Consider the following 19882-nt stretch of genomic DNA (forward strand, 5'->3'; position numbering starts at 1 on the left):
CATTTCTGTGAAGGCACAGAGAAAGGTCTCACTGCTTCAGAGAGATGACTTGAGAGAGAACTGCATTGGCCTCAGGTGTACCCTTCCTCCCTTTGACTCTGCTTTCATTGAACTTTGTGTTTGGGCTCTGTCAGAGCATGACAAGTGTCAACAATGACCTTGATGTCCTCTCCTCTGCCTTCAGGAGACATCCCCTAGTTCAGAACACTCCATCCTTGCTGAAACATCTTAGAAACATGGCCCATGTCTCCTCCACGTGTGCTGTCTTGATCATCTACCTAAGCTTACTCAATGGTCTCCTGCCTATCTGTGATAAACCACAGGGAGAAATGTCTCACAGAATTAGCTCGAATCTCGGCACTGAATGCCCTTGTGTGGTGACTTCTCCTGTCCTCTGTGGCTGGGTATCACCGTGACTGGTGGCCATGCTCACCACAAAGTGGATGATACTCCAAAGGACATTTGTATGACGGAAACACACAATCCCACACAGGCAGCCTAAGACCTCTGTCACAATTGGTCTTAGGAGCCTGGGACACAGATATATCATTTCAGTGTTAGGTGGTATGAGGCAGGAACAAAAGCTGGCAGATGAAAGAAGCAAGCTCTTAACCACCACCAAGGCCTCTGAAGGAAGCAACTATGAGGTGTTTTGATGCTTCATGAGCAAGGAATGTTTCTGTTCCCGTGGGGCTCTGGGATGCAGCATAAAAGACCATGCTGCTGCAGGCTCTGCATCCACTTCTCTTCTCTCTCCCTTTCCTTGAGGAACGAGGTAAGCCTGCGCTCGCTCCAGCTCTCCCTGAGGGCCCCATTGCTGTCACGCTGGCGACTCCGTTTGGTACTTGGGCTGCCTCAGATTGGCACTGCAATACAGATGGTTCGGGCCTGTGACTTCTTTCCCTTTTGAAGGGGTGGATTTGGAGAGCTGGGGACTGTGGGGACCTCTCTAGCAGGGTTAGATTGATGGGGCTCAGCTGCAGGGATGTCCCTCTGCAAGAATTAAGTGCCTGAAAAGAGAGGGACCCTTACCAAATAGCCCGGTGCTTCCTGCCCAATCTTCAGTGCAGCCACTTCTGTTTTGGAGATGACAAAGGCTGACCTTGGGGTGTGTATCCCCTCCCTGCTACTCTGTGTTTCAGCTTCGCCTCCCTCGACGAGAGATGTCTTGCTGCAGACCCTGTGTCCCATCGTCCTGCGGTGCCTCTGGCCCAACCCCACTTGCCAGCAGCTGCAGTGAGCCATGTGTCGCCCGGTGCGCTGACTCGACGGTTGCCATCCAGCCCTCCCCGGTCGTGGTGACTCTGCCGGGCCCCATCCTCACCTCCTTCCCTCAGAGCACCGCCGTGGGATCCTCTCTGTCAGCTGCTGTTGGCAGCTCCCTCAGCACTGGGGGGGTTCCCATCTCTTCTGGGGGCTCCCTTGGTCTGGGGGGGTCAGGGCTGTGTCTGCCTTCCCCACTCTGCCGCTTCAACTGCTGAAGCGCGTGGATCATCCCATTTGGGACAGACATCCCTGAGATGGATGGGCCGTTCTCTCTGCCTCCCTGAACCCTGCAAACGATCTTCTTGGTCTCTGTACTGCTCCACTGCATTTTCTCGTTCTCATTAAAGACCTTGTGCAGCACAGCTGGAGACGTGTGGTGGTCTGTTCTCTTCCTGCCTCCATTAGCTCCTCACTCCTCAAGGAAAGCATTGCACAGTAACCCTCTACTACTGATCTGAGAGTGGTCAAAGATGGCAATGTACCGTTCTTGGATGTTGTGAAGTCTCTGGAGATGACCAAGTTGCCACTGGCCATGGGTTTCGAGAGTCTCCTCTACCCGAGCACGTGACAGGTTTCCATAAGCGAGAGACTACGGGCAGTGGGGCCCAGGGTAGGAGGAGGGGCACTGATACCGGTGGGATTGGTAACACAGGGTAGGGAGGAAGGCAAGAACTTGGAAGATTGGAATAAAAGTCAGAGTAGAGGTCCCACTGAGATTTGAACTCAGATCGCTGGATTCAGAGTCCAGAGTGCTCACCATTACACCATGGGACCTCCTGGATGTGTGCTGTGGCCCTGCCCTGAGCAAGGGATGGGGCATAGCACGAGGTTCAACAAAACAAAGAGCTGCCACGATGACACAACACACAACACACCTTCCTATGCGTTGCACAACGTGCAATGCCTTCTTCCTCTCATGGCACTCAGGTGCCCTCTCTCCTCACATCCTAACTCTTTCCACTGGAAACACAGCAGGCAAAACCTGCCCTCTCCCATGCCTGCCAGTCATTCCCCACGCTTGGTGCACTGCCACGGCTATATGGACTTCCCTGACCTCATTCCACAGCAACTAGCATAAACAGGTGTGCAACAGAAAGGTGGAACGTCTTAGACAAACGGAGTACGACTCTCCATCCTGGTGATCACAGGATGGACGTGAGGTTGGAGCCCTCCTACTGAAGGGAATTGATCACACAACTCCAGGCTGGTGTGCAACCGAAGCATTTATTGAGTATACATTCTTACATTTATACCCTTAGCATCTTTACACATGCTGCTTATGCTACCAGGTAAGCTCGCTCTTTGGTGGCTATAGTAGTGTTCACGCGACTATCACGCTCTTATTCTGCTCGTTGATTTATTGTCATGAGGACCTCTCGTGCTGGTTGTTTTCTCAACTCATCAATTGTTACTTCTTCTTCGACCTTGTGCTACTTGTCTTGTACCTTATCTTGCATTTTTCTGCTAGCTACTTTATTTCTGTGTCTAAGAGATTCCACAGGCTTCAAAAATGAGCTCCCATATCCTACCGCTGACACGTACACATGGCTTCTGCTCTTTGCTGTAATCTTGTGGAAGGGAAAGGACAGGGACAGGTTGGGGATCTGGATTCAAAGGAATGTGCCTGGAAAGGTGGCAGAGTAGTGTCTCCAGAGAGCAGAGTGTGTACCTCACTTCCTTCTTCCCAGGAACTTTGTGGCATCCACTTCCAGTTATATTCAGAAGGTCTCCAAAATGACCGAGGCTCTGTATAGTATGGCAGTGGCTCTGCACGCAGCCTGGGGACACAGGGATGCCGAGATGTGCAGTCCTGGCTACGGTTGTGCAAAAGAGCATTTCAAAGCCAACCTCAGAGGAAAGAACGCTGTGCTCCGAACACTGGCGTTGTACACACCAGCATACCCTCTGAAGCTGAGGAAACCCCACCTTAGATCATCCAGCACCACGGAGATACCAAATATAGAGGAGGACGAAGAGAGCAAATACACTCGAGTTGGTGTGACTTCAGAACACCCGGGCAGGCCTATGAGTCTTTGAGGCATAAAGGACAGCCATCCACCTGCTGCAGCACCAAACTGCTTCAGCAGTTCTCAGCACCCTCGTCATGGGGGTGCTCGTCCCTGGGAGAGAAACCACGCAGCACCATGCTCTGGGGAGGCGGTCAGAGGGGTTGGAGTGGCTCACATCCAAAGGTCCTTTCAAGTCTAGGTCTCACAAGTCATATGAGCCATGGACCAGCCGCACAAAGGTAATTCCTTGGAAGTCAGCAGCTCAAGAATGTGCAAAAGCACCCGTTGTTTCAGGAATGGTACAACGACCCTTGGAAATGCCTTTGGTGAAGAAAGAAGCACTTTGGGTGGAATGGGGTAGGAGCTCTCCTGTTCCCGGCATGACTGAGGTCAGAACACCGAGTCCACTCTGTCTGCAGCTTGGTGACTCATGTTTGCCTGCAGTTCTGGGATTTTCCCAGCTCTTCCTCATCAGGATGACTGCCAGGTGCGCTGGGAGGCTGATTTGCCCTCATGCCATGAGCCTGTCCTCAAAAGCAGCCCAGCCAGACCTCTGGCCAATGGGATGAAGCTGCTGAGCAGCACACGGACATTTGATTGTGGGTCACCTTTAGGGAAGAACGTGGGCATTGCTTTGATCACACTGCTTCAAAACCAAAACTAAACACAACAACAACCAAGAACATACCCCAGAAGACAAAACAAGCAAATGCTGTACGGAAGCAAAGAGAGAGAAAACAATTATACACTACTTCCCATCGGGAAGTTATGTTGGGCCACATCTTGGGAAGCGGGGTCTCAAAATGCATAGTGGTCGCGTGGGTGGACAGATGTGTTCCTAATGAGAGCACCGCCTTCTCCTTTCCTGCGCAGCTTTTCTTGCCGAGTCTGATATCATATGGTAGGGAATATCCCTTTGGTCACTTCAGATTGGCTGTTCTGCCAAGGCCGCCTCCCCAGCTCTTGCCGACCCCCTGCCTACTGGCCTTAGGGTGGATTGGAGAGAGTTCTGATGGCATGGAAGCACTGCTCAGCAGTAGACAAAACACTGGTGCCATATCAGTGCTGTTCTAGCTACAAGTGCAGAACACAATGCTATATGGGCTGCTGTGGGGAAAGTTAACTCCTGCACAGCCAGACACCTTACACACACACATCTCTAGCTCATCTTGTTTATTCCCCATCCTGCGTGCATCAGTATTTTGGTCCTCTAAAAGAAGCACCCCATCCTTTCTGGAAAGGATATGTGCAATTTCTTCATAATGCTGCCTTGTAGGCACTTCCTTGCCTATTTGCAAGTGCTCAAAGTGCCTTAAGCCCCAGCTGGGTGATTTTCCTGTCCCTCCCTCTCACATCCTGATCCCTTCCTGTCTCATCACATGGGCAAAGAGAGAAGCAATGCTCACAAGCTGCCACAAGGAAATTGCCAGCTGTCCTTTGGAGAAAACAGGTCACAGTGGGCATGGTGGAGCCCTGGAAGAGCTACCAAGAGCCTGCGACCTGAGGGGGATGCAGTGTTCAGATGGCAACCAGATAAGGCCCAGAACCCCCTGAGATAAATGGGATATTTGGCCAGCTGAGGCCGGAACTTCAGCCCAAAGGATCTCCAGAGGGTCCTTCAGACCCTGAGTACTCTGGCGTGCACTGTATCAGATGGGCCCCAGACCAGCCACACAAAGGGAATGCCTTGGGAGGCAGCAGCACAAGAATGCGTAAAAGCACCTGGTGTTTCAGGAAGGGTACAGAGCCCCTTGGAAACTCCCTTGGTAAGGAAAGCAGCACGTAGGTAGGAGTGAAGCTAAGAGCTCTGCTATTCCTGGCACGCCTAAGGCCGAAAAGCCATGTCCACTGCTGTCCACAGCTGGGTGACTCATGTTTGCCTGCAGCTCAGGGATTTTCCCAGCTCTTCCACATCGGGATGACTGTCAGGTGTGCTGGGAGGCAGATCCCCACTCACTTTATACGTGGAAATGCATGGAAGGGGCTGCTCCATCCCTGGCCCCGAACAAAGACAATTCCAGTTTAGGCTCCTTGCTGCAAGCCTCGCCTCAAAAGCAGGCCAGGCAGACCTCTGGCCAGTGGGACAAATGTGTTGAGGAAATCAGGTCAATTGGAGAGTGCGTCAGCTTCGGGGAAGGACGCGGGCATCTCTTGCATCGCGTTCCTATGCCTTGACCTGCTGCATTTCTGTGAAGGCACAGAGAAAGGTCTCACTGCTTCAGAGAGATGACTTGAGAGAGAACTGCATTGGCCTCAGGTGTACCCTTCCTCCCTTTGACTCTGCTTTCATTGAACTTTGTGTTTGGGCTCTGTCAGAGCATGACAAGTGTCAACAATGACCTTGATGTCCTCTCCTCTGCCTTCAGGAGACATCCCCTAGTTCAGAACACTCCATCCTTGCTGAAACATCTTAGAAACATGGCCCATGTCTCCTCCACGTGTGCTGTCTTGATCATCTACCTGAGCTTACTCAATGGTCTCCTGCCTATCTGTGATAAACCACAGGGAGAAATGTCTCACAGAATTAGCTCGAATCTCGGCACTGAATGCCCTTGTGTGGTGACTTCTCCTGTCCTCTGTGGCTGGGTATCACCGTGACTAGTGGCCATGCTCACCACAAAGTGGATGATACTCCAAAGGACATTTGTATGACGGAAACACACAATCCCACACAGGCAGCCTAAGACCTCTGTCACAATTGGTCTTAGGAGCCTGGGACACAGATATATCATTTCAGTGTTAGGTGGTATGAGGCAGGAACAAAAGCTGGCAGATGAAAGAAGCAAGCTCTTAACCACCACCAAGGCCTCTGAAGGAAGCAACTATGAGGTGTTTTGATGCTTCATGAGCAAGGAATGTTTCTGTTCCCGTGGGGCTCTGGGATGCAGCATAAAAGACCATGCTGCTGCAGGCTCTGCATCCACTTCTCTTCTCTCTCCCTTTCCTTGAGGAACGAGGTAAGCCTGCGCTCGCTCCAGCTCTCCCTGAGGGCCCCATTGCTGTCACGCTGGCGACTCCGTTTGGTACTTGGGCTGCCTCAGATTGGCACTGCAATACAGATGGTTCGGGCCTGTGACTTCTTTCCCTTTTGAAGGGGTGGATTTGGAGAGCTGGGGACTGTGGGGACCTCTCTAGCAGGGTTAGATTGATGGGGCTCAGCTGCAGGGATGTCTCTCTGCAAGAATTAAGTGCCTGAAAAGAGAGGGACCCTTACCAAATAGCCCGGTGCTTCCTGCCCAATCTTCAGTGCAGCCACTTCTGTTTTGGAGATGACAAAGGCTGACCTTGGGGTGTGTATCCCCTCCCTGCTACTCTGTGTTTCAGCTTCGCCTCCCTCGACGAGAGATGTCTTGCTGCAGACCCTGTGTCCCATCCCCCTGCGGTGCCTCTGGCCCAACCCCACTTGCCAGCAGCTGCAGTGAGCCGTGTATCGCCCGGTGCGCTGACTCGACGGTGTTCATTGAGGCCTCCCCGGTCGTGGTGACCCTGCCAGGCCCCATCCTCTCCTCCTTCCCTCAGAGCACCGCCGTGGGATCCTCTCTGTCAGCTGCTGTTGGCAGCTCCCTCAGCACTGGGGGGGTTCCCATCTCTTCTGGGGGCTCCCTTGGTCTGGGGGGGTCAGGGCTGTGTCTGCCTTCCCCACTCTGCCGCTTCAACTGCTGAAGCGCGTGGATCATCCCATTTGGGACAGACATCCCTGAGATGGATGGGCCGTTCTCTCTGCCTCCCTGAACCCTGCAAACGATCTTCTTGGTCTCTGTACTGCTCCACTGCATTTTCTCGTTCTCATTAAAGACCTTGTGCAGCACAGCTGGAGACGTGTGGTGGTCTGTTCTCTTCCTGCCTCCATTAGCTCCTCACTCCTCAAGGAAAGCATTGCACAGTAACCCTCTACTACTGATCTGAGAGTGGTCAAAGATGGCAATGTACCGTTCTTGGATGTTGTGAAGTCTCTGGAGATGACCAAGTTGCCACTGGCCATGGGTTTCGAGAGTCTCCTCTACCCGAGCACGTGACAGGTTTCCATAAGCAAGAGACTGCGGGCAGTGGGGCCCAGGGTAGGAGGAGGGGCACTGATACCGGTGGGATTGGTAACACAGGGTAGGGAGGAAGGCAAGAACTTGGAAGATTGGAATAAAAGTCAGAGTAGAGGTCCCACTGAGATTTGAACTCAGATCGCTGGATTCAGAGTCCAGAGTGCTCACCATTACACCATGGGACCTCCTGGACATGTGCTGTGGCCCTGCCCTGAGCAAGGGATGGGGCATAGCACGAGGTTCAACAAAACAAAGAGCTGCCACGATGACACAACACACAACACACCTTCCTATGCGTTGCACAACGTGCAATGCCTTCTTCCTCTCATGGCACTCAGGTGCCCTCTCTCCTCACATCCTAACTCTTTCCACTGGAAACACAGCAGGCAAAACCTGCCCTCTCCCATGCCTGCCAGTCATTCCCCACGCTTGGTGCACTGCCACAGCTATATGGACTTCCCTGACCTCATTCCACAGCAACTAGCATAAACAGGTGCACAACAGAAAGATGGGAACTCTTAGAGAAATGGAGCACGAGCCATTCTGTCAATTTCAGTAAACATAGTTTCAGGAAAGCAGGAGTGCTGGCTGCAGGAAAAGAATGCCCACCATGGCTGTGAAGGCAATATACCATCTGGAATAGGGATAGTTCCACTACGATGTAACTGAAGGTAGAACAAACCTAAAGGAGCAGCTATCTATGCACTGAATTGGTTCTAGATTTCATCTGTCATCTTAGTTTTTTCCCTCTGGAAAGGTCCCAGTAGCAAGAGTAGGAATGCAGTAAAGGCAATATGTGAATAAATGCATGAAGTGAAAAAACAAGTGATCTGCTACTACAGACACAACTGATTTCTACAGTGTAATGGTATTGTGGAAACGGGATGCCTGCTCCTTTAAAGGGTATCAGTTGTAGGACCTGTTCAGTTCAAAAAGGGGTAATAAAATAAAAAAAAGGAAGCAGAAATAAATAAGAACATACAGACACAAATCTGGACAACAAATGATATCAGTGATAAGAATCAATGACAAGAACAAACATTGTAGGTCATGCTAATTCATAAAGATTTGTGGAAATGTAGAAATGCTACTTTCAGTGAGATGGTGTGATTGAGGACCTTGTCAAATGCAATATGAAGGAAAAGAGGGAAACGATAAATAAATTATACAGAGAAACAAACTTGAGAGGCAAACATTGCCTGCGGAAGTCTGTGTGACTGTGTCAATATTCTTTGAGATAAGCGGTTAGCTTTGCTACCAGTTACACTTGCAAACAGGAAAGCAACAGCTGTGTTCCTTGCCCTAAGTAGAGACCCCACATCCCAAGGGCACCAGACTGAGCTCCAGAAGCCGGGCTGGAAGGAGTCTTGGGTCCAAAGCTGTGGGAGGTGAAGGCTGCTCTTACCATCTTTTAACATATAGGACAGATTGTTTCCTTATAGCTCCATTTTAAAAAGTGCATTTATTTGGAATGTATAGCTTAAAGGTAGTTACAATGATTGTGAAACTTTAATTTTCCCTAACATTCTGCCCAAAGCTGTTTTCATATCATTATTTTTCAGGCTGTAGATTATGGGATTTAACATGGGAGTTAAAATGCTGTACTGGATGGAAAACAGTTGATCTAGAATGAGTGAAGAACTTGAGCTGGATTTTGTGTACTGGAACAGAGCAGTTGTGTATAGCAAAACCACTATGATGAGGTGGGAGCTGCAAGTGGAGAATGCTTTCTGCCTTCCCTTTGAAGACTGTATCTTCAGGACAGTAGAGATGATATAGATATAGGAGGTGAGGGTGAGCAGGAAGGAGCTTGACCCAAAGATCACCGCAGAAGACAAAAGAACAACTTTATTGAGGGTGGTTCTACAGCATGCTGCAGAGAGGAGAGGAGGCAACTCACAGCTGAAATGCTTAATTTCTGTGTAGTTGCAGAATTGTACATTTAACATTGGCAGTGTGTTTATAATGGAATGTAAGAATCCCATTGCCCATGCACTCCCCACCAGCTGGTTACAGAAAAGTTTGTTCATAGCCTCTTGGTAGTGCAGCGGGTTACAGACAGCAACAAATCGGTCATATGCCATTGCTGAGAGCATGAAAATTTCACTACCAGCTGAAAGAAGGATAAGGGACATCTGTGTAAGACAGGCACCGAATCCAATGCTTTTCTGCTTCGCTAGGAAATTCACCAGCATCTTAGGAACAGTGGTGGTGGCATAACAGATGTCTATGAAGGCTAAGTGAAAAAGGAAGAAGTACATAGGGCAGTGAAGGTGGGAATCAGTACTTATTACAATCATGATCAACATATTTCCAAAAAGAGTAATAAAATAAATAACAGAAAAGACAAAGAAGAAGAGGCTTTGAAGATGTGGGTCACTTGTAAGTCCCGATAGAACAAACTCACTTGCACTTGTTTGGTTTGCCATTCACAGTATGTGGCCTGTAAGAGCAGAAATAAATAATGACGTCAGCAAGCGGAATCAGGATTAAAGTTACACTAATTGACACTCAGGTAATAAAGAAAGGAAAAGAGACAACTCAGTGCAGTTTTGAGTGTTAGCAGCAGTGGGTGGGGTGCAGTCAGTTTCAGTCCTAGCTGAGAAATTTCCAACAGAGGTATGCAGACAGGTTTTGATGTAAGCTGTCCTGCCCACTGAGTCCAACAGGAATTTCCTGCTCAGAGTGCCTTTCAGATTCCACACAAGGGGAAGGCCTTAACAGCTAAACCTGGGAAAGAGGACATCCTTACAATGCACTCACTTCCTTACAGTATGTTTTCCTCTTGACAAACAGGTTTAAATCCCAGATTTGCCCAAGACCAAACACAGCAGCAATACCAGTTGCACCAGTCTGTTCTGCACAACTCATGACCTTAACTTTGAACTAGAGACTTTATGCAAGGTTGTTTCACTTCTTAGTTCTTTTTCACAGAATCACAGAATCATCTAGGTTGGAAGAGACCTCCAAGATCACCTAGTCCAACCTCTGACCTAACACTAACAAGTCCTCCACTAAACCACATCACTAAGCTCTAAATCTTTGGTAACTTGTAGAGTTCAGACTCAAGTTCTTAGAACCAAGTATCCTCATCCATTTTGCATCTTTAACATCTGAATAAGCAGAACTACTCTATGACTGAGTTCCCACTTCTTCCACCTCGGTCCTTTCCTTTAGTTTGTCTCTCTAAAGAGACAGATGGATTACTCCTGAGTTCAGGCAGAATTAAGCCGTACTTTTGGCACTCAGGGATATTATATCAAAGTGTGAGCTTTATCCCAGTGCTATCATGACACTTTGACATTTTGACATTTTCTGGAATGCCTGACAGTGTTTTTTTTAAACAAACATTGCTGTGTTGTAGAACATGTTATATACCATGAAGCTCTTTGAGCTCAAAGAGCTTCACAGTATGTCAAATTAAAACCATATTTTGCTCAACCATTCCTATTTTGAAAGCTAACATGAAAAAAAAAAAAAAAAAAAAACAAACAGAATGGTACAGTGAGAGAGAGTTAGGTCAGCAGAGTAAAATTGATTTTGCAATTTGATATCAATGGTCTATACCCTTTCAGTCTTCTGCAACATTGACAATACTAGTCAACACTTGCAGACTGTCATTTGAAACCCATTAGGAGAAATTTTGTAGTGTTATTCACTTGGGTTATATTGGATGCAATAGCGTTACTTTTACGTTTATATTATCTCCACATCTATGTAAGACTTGAACAAAAATCATAGTACCATGATAATTTATCTTTTTCTTTGTGAATTTTAAAAGAATACTGCAGTTTAGTTGTAGCAGACAGTAGGTAAGAAAGTGGACACTAGCACCTTTAATAGCAAATTAATTCTACCTGTCTCACATATACATTCTGAGTCACTCCTGGAATGGGAAGGCTGATTTCTTTGGCTACACAAAGAGTCTAAATGCTGAACATGAACAGATGACAAATAGAAAATTGATTCCATATCTACCTTCAAATTTTAGCAAAAGTTTCTGATTTTTTTTCTTTAACTATATTTTTAATAGATTGACGCTGTTATTCAATACAAAAGGCAATAAAACCAGTCCATTAAATCTAAAGAATCTAAAAATCTAAAAAAAACTATCCATAAACAAATAAAAACCTCTTAAGAATGAATATAAACTGCTGTTTTTTTATTCATTTTTCACTGGTGGCAATAACAGTAGTGGAATGCCGAGCTGCTTTGAATCACAAGCATGGTGTGCATCCTCATTCAAAACTTCTGCAAAGTTAAACTGAAAAGAGCTTTGCTAAGTGTACAGAGCCATATCAGGCTTACATTGGATTTTTTTTATATATATATATTTTTTTAACATACACATGCAGAGACATGATTATGTGTTGTTTTGTCCTTCCCAGAAGCCTTCACTGACTCATAGTACTGGGAAAAAAAGAAAAAATTGCACCTTTACTGAATTATTTCTTTTAGGATTTATGTACACACCAAAGGAATAACTTATTTTCTTAGGATTTCTTTACCTGTTTCAAATTCTTGTATCCTCTCCCTGTAAAGTATATTAAAATGTATAGAATGTCTAGGTTAGTACAAAATACCATAATGGAATAATAATAAAATTATGTCCATACGTGTATATTCCTAAATCCATAGAAAAGAGAAAAATAACAGTGAACTGACCTACCTCTGATATTAAAATCATGAACAAATTAAAACTGAGTAAACAGATTGACAAAGACACACACAACTGGGGAGATTGAACTAAAGAGTATACATTAAACTGATACAGTTCCTTCCTCTTTACTACTTTTTGTATTAATGAAACTGTTAGACAGAAATTATAAGTTAATGTTTCCAAAAAGACAACATAAAAAAAATCTTGAAGTTCTCTCTCTTGTCTCTGATCTACTTATCTAGTCTTCAACCTCCCTGTCAATCTCTGTGTCTTTAAGTCTAACATTGTACTTAAAAACATGCAATACAGTTTACCGCAGGAAAATAAATGCTTCTCCTGGCTCCTGGTTATGTACTGTGGAAGAATCTGTTACACACTTCTTCTTTTATAGCTCCTCTCTTTTCATATGCCTGACTCTGAATTCTTAGCCTTACTTTGGGAAGCCTAAATATTTCCTGACTTCCGCAGGGAAGATTATCTCTAGTGTATGAAACTGTTAATATTTCAGGCCAGGAGCTAATGAGTTTTTTTCAAGACAGGAAAAATAATAACAACAGGCTATTAGTTAGTTTCTTATATTCCCAGTGTTGCATATTATAATGCCTTTCATCAGACATTCTGTTTTGAAGACTGCTGTGATGTCTGTATGATAACAGAAAAATTAATTTACTGATACTGGAAACACAAACTGCCTAGTAAGTAATTCTGAGACCAAGAGAAATCATCATATGTTGGATGTTTTGGCTGAAACAAAAAAAGTCAATTAAAAGCAGTGATAATTAAGATTACAAGCATCCCTCCCAAATAATCTGAAACTACACATTGTACATCCTTTTATTGATGATCTCTTGTACGGTGGACTCTCATAATCTTTGATGCCTACAACACAAACAGCTGAGACAGCTACTTAAGGCCCCCGTATCTTAATGTCCATATACAGTTCATATAGAAATATGTAATCATATATAGTGATTGCTCATCTTTATGTCAGGTGTTTACCTGAGAGTGAAGTGAACCATGTCCTGGTAATTCATTTTTACTTTGTATTTGTAAGAACTAAAGAAGTTGCTTAGGTATTAGTGCCCATAATCTGGATATCTAAGTATGAACATCCCATCTGAAAGAAATACTATATCTCAGCAGTAAAAAAGAGGTGACATAGCTTTTCTTTTCTTTTTTTTTTTTTTTTTCTAAAAATCCTCTTTTTGCTTTATATAAGAAGACTTTTAGCCTGTGCTTGACTTTCTGTAATTGTGTATATTTTGCTTTGAGTGCCCTAGAAAAGAGTTATTGATTTCTATCCCCTTTTAGCACCTTTGCAACTGTGGTCTGAGAGTCGTTCATGAGTCTACCACAATTTATGCAACTGAGATAACATGTTTGTGGTGGAATGACTTTCAGGACAAGTGGTGTTTTTCATTAGTCTCTGTTTCCTATTAAGTATGATGCAAGGAAGAATTATAACATCCCATGCATGAGAATAAAAGTTTGCATTATTGGAACCTCGGATAGAAAGGGAAAGGGAAAGGGAAAGGGAAAGGGAAAGGGAAAGGGAAAGGGAAAGGGAAAGGGAAAGGGAAAGGAAAAGGAAAAGGAAAAGGAAAAGGAAAAGGAAAAGGAAAAGGAAAAGGAAAAGGAAAAGGAAAAGGAAAAGGAAAAGGAAGAAAAAAAAGACATGGCAATGAGCACCTATTCAGCCATGCTTTCCTCCAAAATTTCCTGGTTTTGTGGAGAACCTGTGATACTACTACTGCACGACAAATAAATCAAGAAGATTCTCCATATATCTTTTCTCTTTATTGTCAATTTTAACTTTTCACAAAGCTTTCATTAATCTCTATTTTAAAATAATGTACTGTAATTAAAACTTCTTAACTAAACAGAAGAATTCTTTATTCCTAAATCTGAAATCAAATACTTAAATATTAATTCATTGAATTCTGAATTACTTCTAGGTAGATGGGTAGATGAATATTCATGTATGTAGGTGGGTAGACATAAAAAGGAAATGGCAGATGATTTTTTTTCCTTTAGTGTGTTTAAAATCTCTCTTATACAACACTATCTCCCCCTGAATCTACTTCATTCATGCAGGCACACACAAATTTCCCACCCCTAGAAGCCCCCAAACTCTACAGTCTCTTTGGCAGCTGGGCCTCCAGCAGTCATTGTCTCCCATAGTCTGACACTTAGATGTGCACACACATAAAGGCATGCTTGTTAACCTATGAAGATCTTTTTGGATAAGTTATCACACTTAAAAAAGTCACTTAAGTAATAAAATAATAATAAAAAAAAAATAACAAAACAAAACAGAACACTTTTGTGCTATCTAAGACCTATGGAACCAACCTTTATTTTGTTTCCCATCTCAAGCCAAGCCAGACTTCTGTCCCTGTATTTTGGAATTGCCTGCTTCTGTGCTCTGAATTAAAAATGACCAGCGCTGATGAACCCCATCATGGTGTAGATTGCCTTTCTGGGCAATAAACAGAAGTGTCTGTCTCCAGGTCAGTTTCCTTTATATAAACCTCCAGCTATATGTCTTCCCCCAAAAGGCTTGGAAAGCTACGGTCTTCACCTCTGCCTTCTGTATGAGGCTCAGCTCTGTATTGTAATGCGTGGGCTGATCAGCTGGGAAAGTATCAGCCCCTAAATATGAGCATTCAAGTCCTTGTTCAGGAGAAAGCTTAGCTGATTCTTGGCCATGCAATACATTTGCAGACTTGAGAAAAGAAGTGCAATACCAAATACCATGCATGCACCAAACACTATCCAGTAGGATAGCTTGAAAAACTGGTTCTCCAAAAACAGGATTAACATTAGAGGATGAAGGGCTATCGATCACTGGATTTTTTTATTCTAGGAATTACCTGGAAAAGGTAATGGGAGGCAATACCAAACAATGTGGCCTTCACATCTGCCCTGGAAAATGATTCACTCCTGCCTTCCTTGGCCTACTAGCAAAGCCTATGTTTCTGTAGTCTCTTCTCAGGCACACAACAGTCTATCATGCCCTCAGCTGGAAGGAGCCATGCACACTTGGGAAGCTGTTGAAATGCTTGCTTTTGAAGGCTACTGAGTAGACCACAGACTCTGGAAACAGGACACTGCAACTAAAGATGGACTCAGAGGATATGGAGAGCCAAGGAGCTAGGCAGTGCTATACTATGCCTTTGTGAATGTGGTGGCTTATGCCTGAAGCAGAAAATGTCTTCCTTTCCCTTCTCCCCCTATGGAAAATTGCCTGAGGTGACTTACAAATTAAACTTATATTCACATCTTAAAGAAAAAGTACAACACTGAAGAAGCTTCCAGAGTGAAGTGTAGCTGCTCTACACAGAAGTTTTCTAGGCCTCCAACCTCAGATGTTGATCACACTGGGGGAACTTGTGTAACTCTAAGAGGAACATTATAGAGTGTGGAGCGGAGTGGAGACAACACAGCCAGGCTCTATGATAAGAACTTGATTGTTCTTGCTGTAGAATATTGTCAGGCTTGTTAGCGTTGAAATACCCAGTGACTGTAAATCAAGAGAGGATTGCTGAGACTGGGTTTGAGCAGGAATGTGATTTAATTAACATGCACGAATTTGTATTGATTAACATGCATATCTTGTTCATCTGGCCAAAGTATAGGATGGTTGTTGGAGATTTGCAATTGAACAATGGGCCTGGGAACATTCAACTGTTGACTGCCCCTCTTCGGAAATGGCCATCCAGACTATTCCTTATGCACAGACATGTACATCTAATCCATGTATCTAATTCAGATACAAGGATGTAGTGAGGGACTGTAACAAAGGCTGAATGAAGATGAAGTACATGTTTTCAGCTGATATGAGTGCATCTCCTTCTCTTACTGCACATACCTTCACTGGGCTGCTGAGTTAATAAGCAGGTTTTCAACTGACATGGAGTTAATTTTCTTATGCATGAGGTATCTTTCAAATTATTGAAAGTGGAGAAAAGAGGGTGCATCTGAGGCACAGCTTATTTCATCTGTCTCAGATATTGATTGTTGATTATAGTCTTACTCCTAATAGCTAGTAGTAGAGTCAATGTATGTTTTCTGTTCCTTGTTTTACTGCTGCATGCACCCCTTATTTTATCAGTGCATGAATGCTGAATCTCTTCATGGATCCCTTCTGGCATGTTCCCAAATTAAACTCAAATATATTTTAAAGGTGTCATAATTCCAGGGATATCCTGATTAACAAGGGTAGGACCATACCCTGTCTTTCCCATCTTGGTTTAGTCTTCTAGTATTACATATCAAAGCCCTATACCTTTATTCCACTTTTTTTCCTATCTAAACAGTAAGCATGGGGTGATACATTACAAGCTATGAATTTGAGTATGCACTCAAAGCATCACTGCTTGGAGCAGATCTCAAGTACAATGTAAAGAAAAGAACATAAGTTAGATTAGCTTCATCCTAATATTGTATCATATAACACTATATGCTTACAGTCACACCAATTCCAGTCCCAATACCTGGCTTGGGAACACACACTTCTTCCACTGCAGTGGCTTGGAGTAGGGAACTCCATTTGCTCCAGCAGCTGGCATTGAGACCCCCACTTGCTCCAGTAGATGGCACCAAAGGTCAAGGGTGCCTACACCACTGGGCTGACTCCAGTTGAGGCCAGCCAGTTCACTCATACCAATTCCCCCAGCAGCTGTCACTCTGGGCTCAAAGTCTGTAGGACCCTTTCAGATCCAGAGAGCTCTGCCCCCTCCAATTCCTGATGATAGGACCCCTACTCGCTCCTGTACCTGGCCCCAATTCCACTTCCACACACATAGGTCCCACCAGTGACTGTTTCTGAGACCCCTGCATTCATTCCAATAGCTAGCACCACAGGCTGGAGTGCCCTTTCCCAACCTGACTGCAGTATCTGACACTGAGGTTCACTCACCCATATCCAGGTCTTGGCAGTAGCTGGTTCTTAATCCTCACAGCTCATGTACATTTTGGAGAAAAAGTGCAAATATACAGAGAGATAACTAAGAAAAGATTTAGTGAGAGGAAGATGGAAGGTGATAGACAGACTGTGGTGATCAGGTGCAGTGCTTGGCCAGACAAGTATACTACAGACCCCATTTTACATACAACCAGCTCTTTTATATCCATTTGTTTTTACCTATCCAACCTTTTGTTCTCATGATCCTCCCTGGAAATGGCACCTGTAGCTTCTTAGCTCACCAATTAGTGACTGAGGGGTCTTTGTCTTATGATTGTCTTCCATCTTAGAAGTTATCTATCAGATAATCATTCTGGAATAAATATTCCTACACTGTCACATGCTCTCATAAATCAGGGTGACTGACCAGACTTGATTCCCATCATTGCCTCCCCTTCTTCTTCTCCCTTGTTGCCCTGGAAAAAAAGGCCCTTGACCAAATACCCTTAAAGAAGCAGACTCTCTTGTTCTACATATCCTTACACAAACAACTCCAGTGCTCTCAGCTGTTCCATGGTGTTCTTGTCTTCTTCATGAGCTTCATTGTTCTTCTCTGCATGCATTCCAGCAAATCAATGTCTTCCTTGTAGTGGATCTGCACCCATCTCTGTCCATCCTGCTCAGATTCTGAGGGACTGTTCCATGTATGGGAGCACTGATCATGTTTTCATGGCCAAAGAACAAGCATCCATTTCTGGAAAGCTAGGGGAATGGTCTGTGGCAAGTGGAAGTTTAGGGGTTGCAGGGTCAGTCTACAAAGCATCACTGAAATACTGGGGTCTGGTGGGGAGTGAAACTGGTCTGGGGCAAGCAAAGCTCTATGTGGAGAAGCTGGCTACCATCTCTGTGAGGCTGGACTGCTGGGGGCCTGCAGGTTAGGCTAGAGGTGTAGCAGGAAAACTGAGTCTGAGGGCTCTGTTTGAGGCTGAGGAGCATAGGGGAAGAGGGTAGTCCCACAGCTGGGATAGCAATGATGTGTAGGCCAGATGGATACCAGCTGTGTGGGTGTAGGAGATATGGGACAGGAGTCACAGTGATTGTAGTTGAAGAGGACTATCATTGGGCCATACTGTGACAGGGAGGTCTGTCCCTTTCACAGACCCTTGGCTACTTTTTCCTGCAGCAGCAGGGCAAGCAGGAAGAGACCTTTGCTCAGACACCTTTACTGTGCTGCCTTTGCACTCTCCAGGATCCTGGAAGTGCAGAGGCAATCTCCTCTTCATGCTCCATGCTGATCAGAAAGAAACCTCAGGCAGGCAAGGGCTGCAAAGGTTGAAAATCCTTGCTCCTTTCTTTGGCAGGATACCTCACAGGGGTTGCTTCATGAAAGCATTTTTTCCTTCCTTTCTTTGCCTGTAACCATGCTCTGTTTTTCTGCTCTAATCAGCTCCTCCCCGGAGGGCCATTAGGATTTCCCATAACAGCTCTATTTCTAATAGCCTCAGAAGGCCCCATTAAAACTTCAGGAAACTTTACTCCTGTGTTTGACCTTCTCACAGTAATTTTTTCACAAAGTCTTTGTAAAGTAAGGACGCTATAAGCTTACTCTTACTTCTGACTCTGCAAGTAGTCAGAAGGTGTCTAATAGGAGAAATCATCTTTGAGGAAGATTTTTGCTAGACTTTGCAATTTTCAATGAAAAAAAAATGTAACAAGGCTTCTCTTGTTTCTCATATTTAAGACTAACAAAGTTAAATTAATTCACTTCAAAAACTTTTCATCTTTCAGTATTTGTGGTCAAACATCTTGTGGACAGTCTCTGGTTACTTTTTTTCATTAGTAGCTCTTGTAACATCTTCCTTCTCACCAACTCTTCCCACAGCAGAAGTAAAACTGCATTGCAACTTCTGTGTTAGCTTCAATGTCCTCTGCTGCTTTTCTTGTAAAATTGGCTGAACATGCAATCAGCATGATTGATCTTTGCAGTTGCCAGAACTTATATAATTTAGAAAATGTTTAGGATTTTATAGTGTTTTGAAGATGACTTTTCAGTTATTTTCACATGACTGGAAAATGTACCAACATGGCAAACACTGGTCACATAGCTACAGATTGACAAATGATGACAAAGTGCACAGACAGATAGATGTGGGTACATTAAGATGAGCAGAAAGATGATTAGCAATTAAAGTTAATGACAACAGTCTTTGTCAATGTTTGTTCAAGAATTAAAATAAATATTTACATATATTGTGGTTGGAAAAAATATTGGTAAGTAGACAAGAAAACAAATGCATATATTATTTTACAAAAGGAAAATCTGACAGAAGTACACTTATTTGATTAAAACATTATGAATATCTCAATGCGATACTGAGACAAAGAAGTCATCAAGTACATCAGCCTCACCTCTTACCACTGTGTTTTCCCCCACATCCAATAAAAGATTGAAATTCTCCTTAGTCCTCCTTTCCTTTTTTATGTCTTTATAAACACATTTTTAATTGTCTTTAACAGCAATAAACAGATTGAACTCCAGTTTGGCTTTTTCCCTTCTAATTTTCTCCCTGCACAGCCTCACAACATCTTTGTATTCTGCCTGAGTGGCCCACCCCTTCTTCCAAAGATCCTAAACCCTCTTTTTTTTTTCTTGAACTCTAGCCAAATCTGTCTGAAAATAATGAAATGACTGCTCTAACATCTACTTTATTTGCATTTTTTGTAGTAGTACTATGATTCTGAGTCTCTACGCAAAATAAAATTGTATGGAAAATCATGGAATAATGTAGTTGAGAAGGGATCTCTTGTACAGGCACTGAAACAGACTGTTCACTCTCTGCCCTTGAGCATGTCAACACTTGATAAGAAACACTCCAGAACAACCTGGTCTGACTTCATAGCTGACTACTTTGGACAAAAGGTTGGGCTAGAGACTGCCCAAGATCTCTGCCTATCTGAATTATCCTATGAACCTACAATTTGTTAATTTCTGTGTCAGACCAGA

At 44.4% G+C, this 19882-nt stretch overlaps 1 protein-coding gene across 1 annotated transcript; it reads right to left on the minus strand.

Annotated features, from left to right (window-relative positions):
* Nucleotides 1–8802: 8802 nt before the first annotated feature.
* Nucleotides 8803–9741, minus strand: LOC309882256 (olfactory receptor 5V1-like; the record flags this gene model as incomplete). Its single annotated transcript, XM_082769159.1, has 1 exon — nt 8803–9741. The coding sequence occupies one exon, from the start codon at nt 9739–9741 to the stop codon at nt 8803–8805; it is 939 nt and encodes a 312-aa protein (XP_082625285.1).
* Between the last annotated feature and the right edge of the window lie 10141 nt (nt 9742–19882).

The sequence above is a fragment of the Aythya marila genome (genome assembly GCF_965140915.1).
Source record: "Aythya marila genome assembly, chromosome: 11".
Taxonomy (NCBI): Eukaryota; Metazoa; Chordata; class Aves; order Anseriformes; family Anatidae; genus Aythya; species Aythya marila.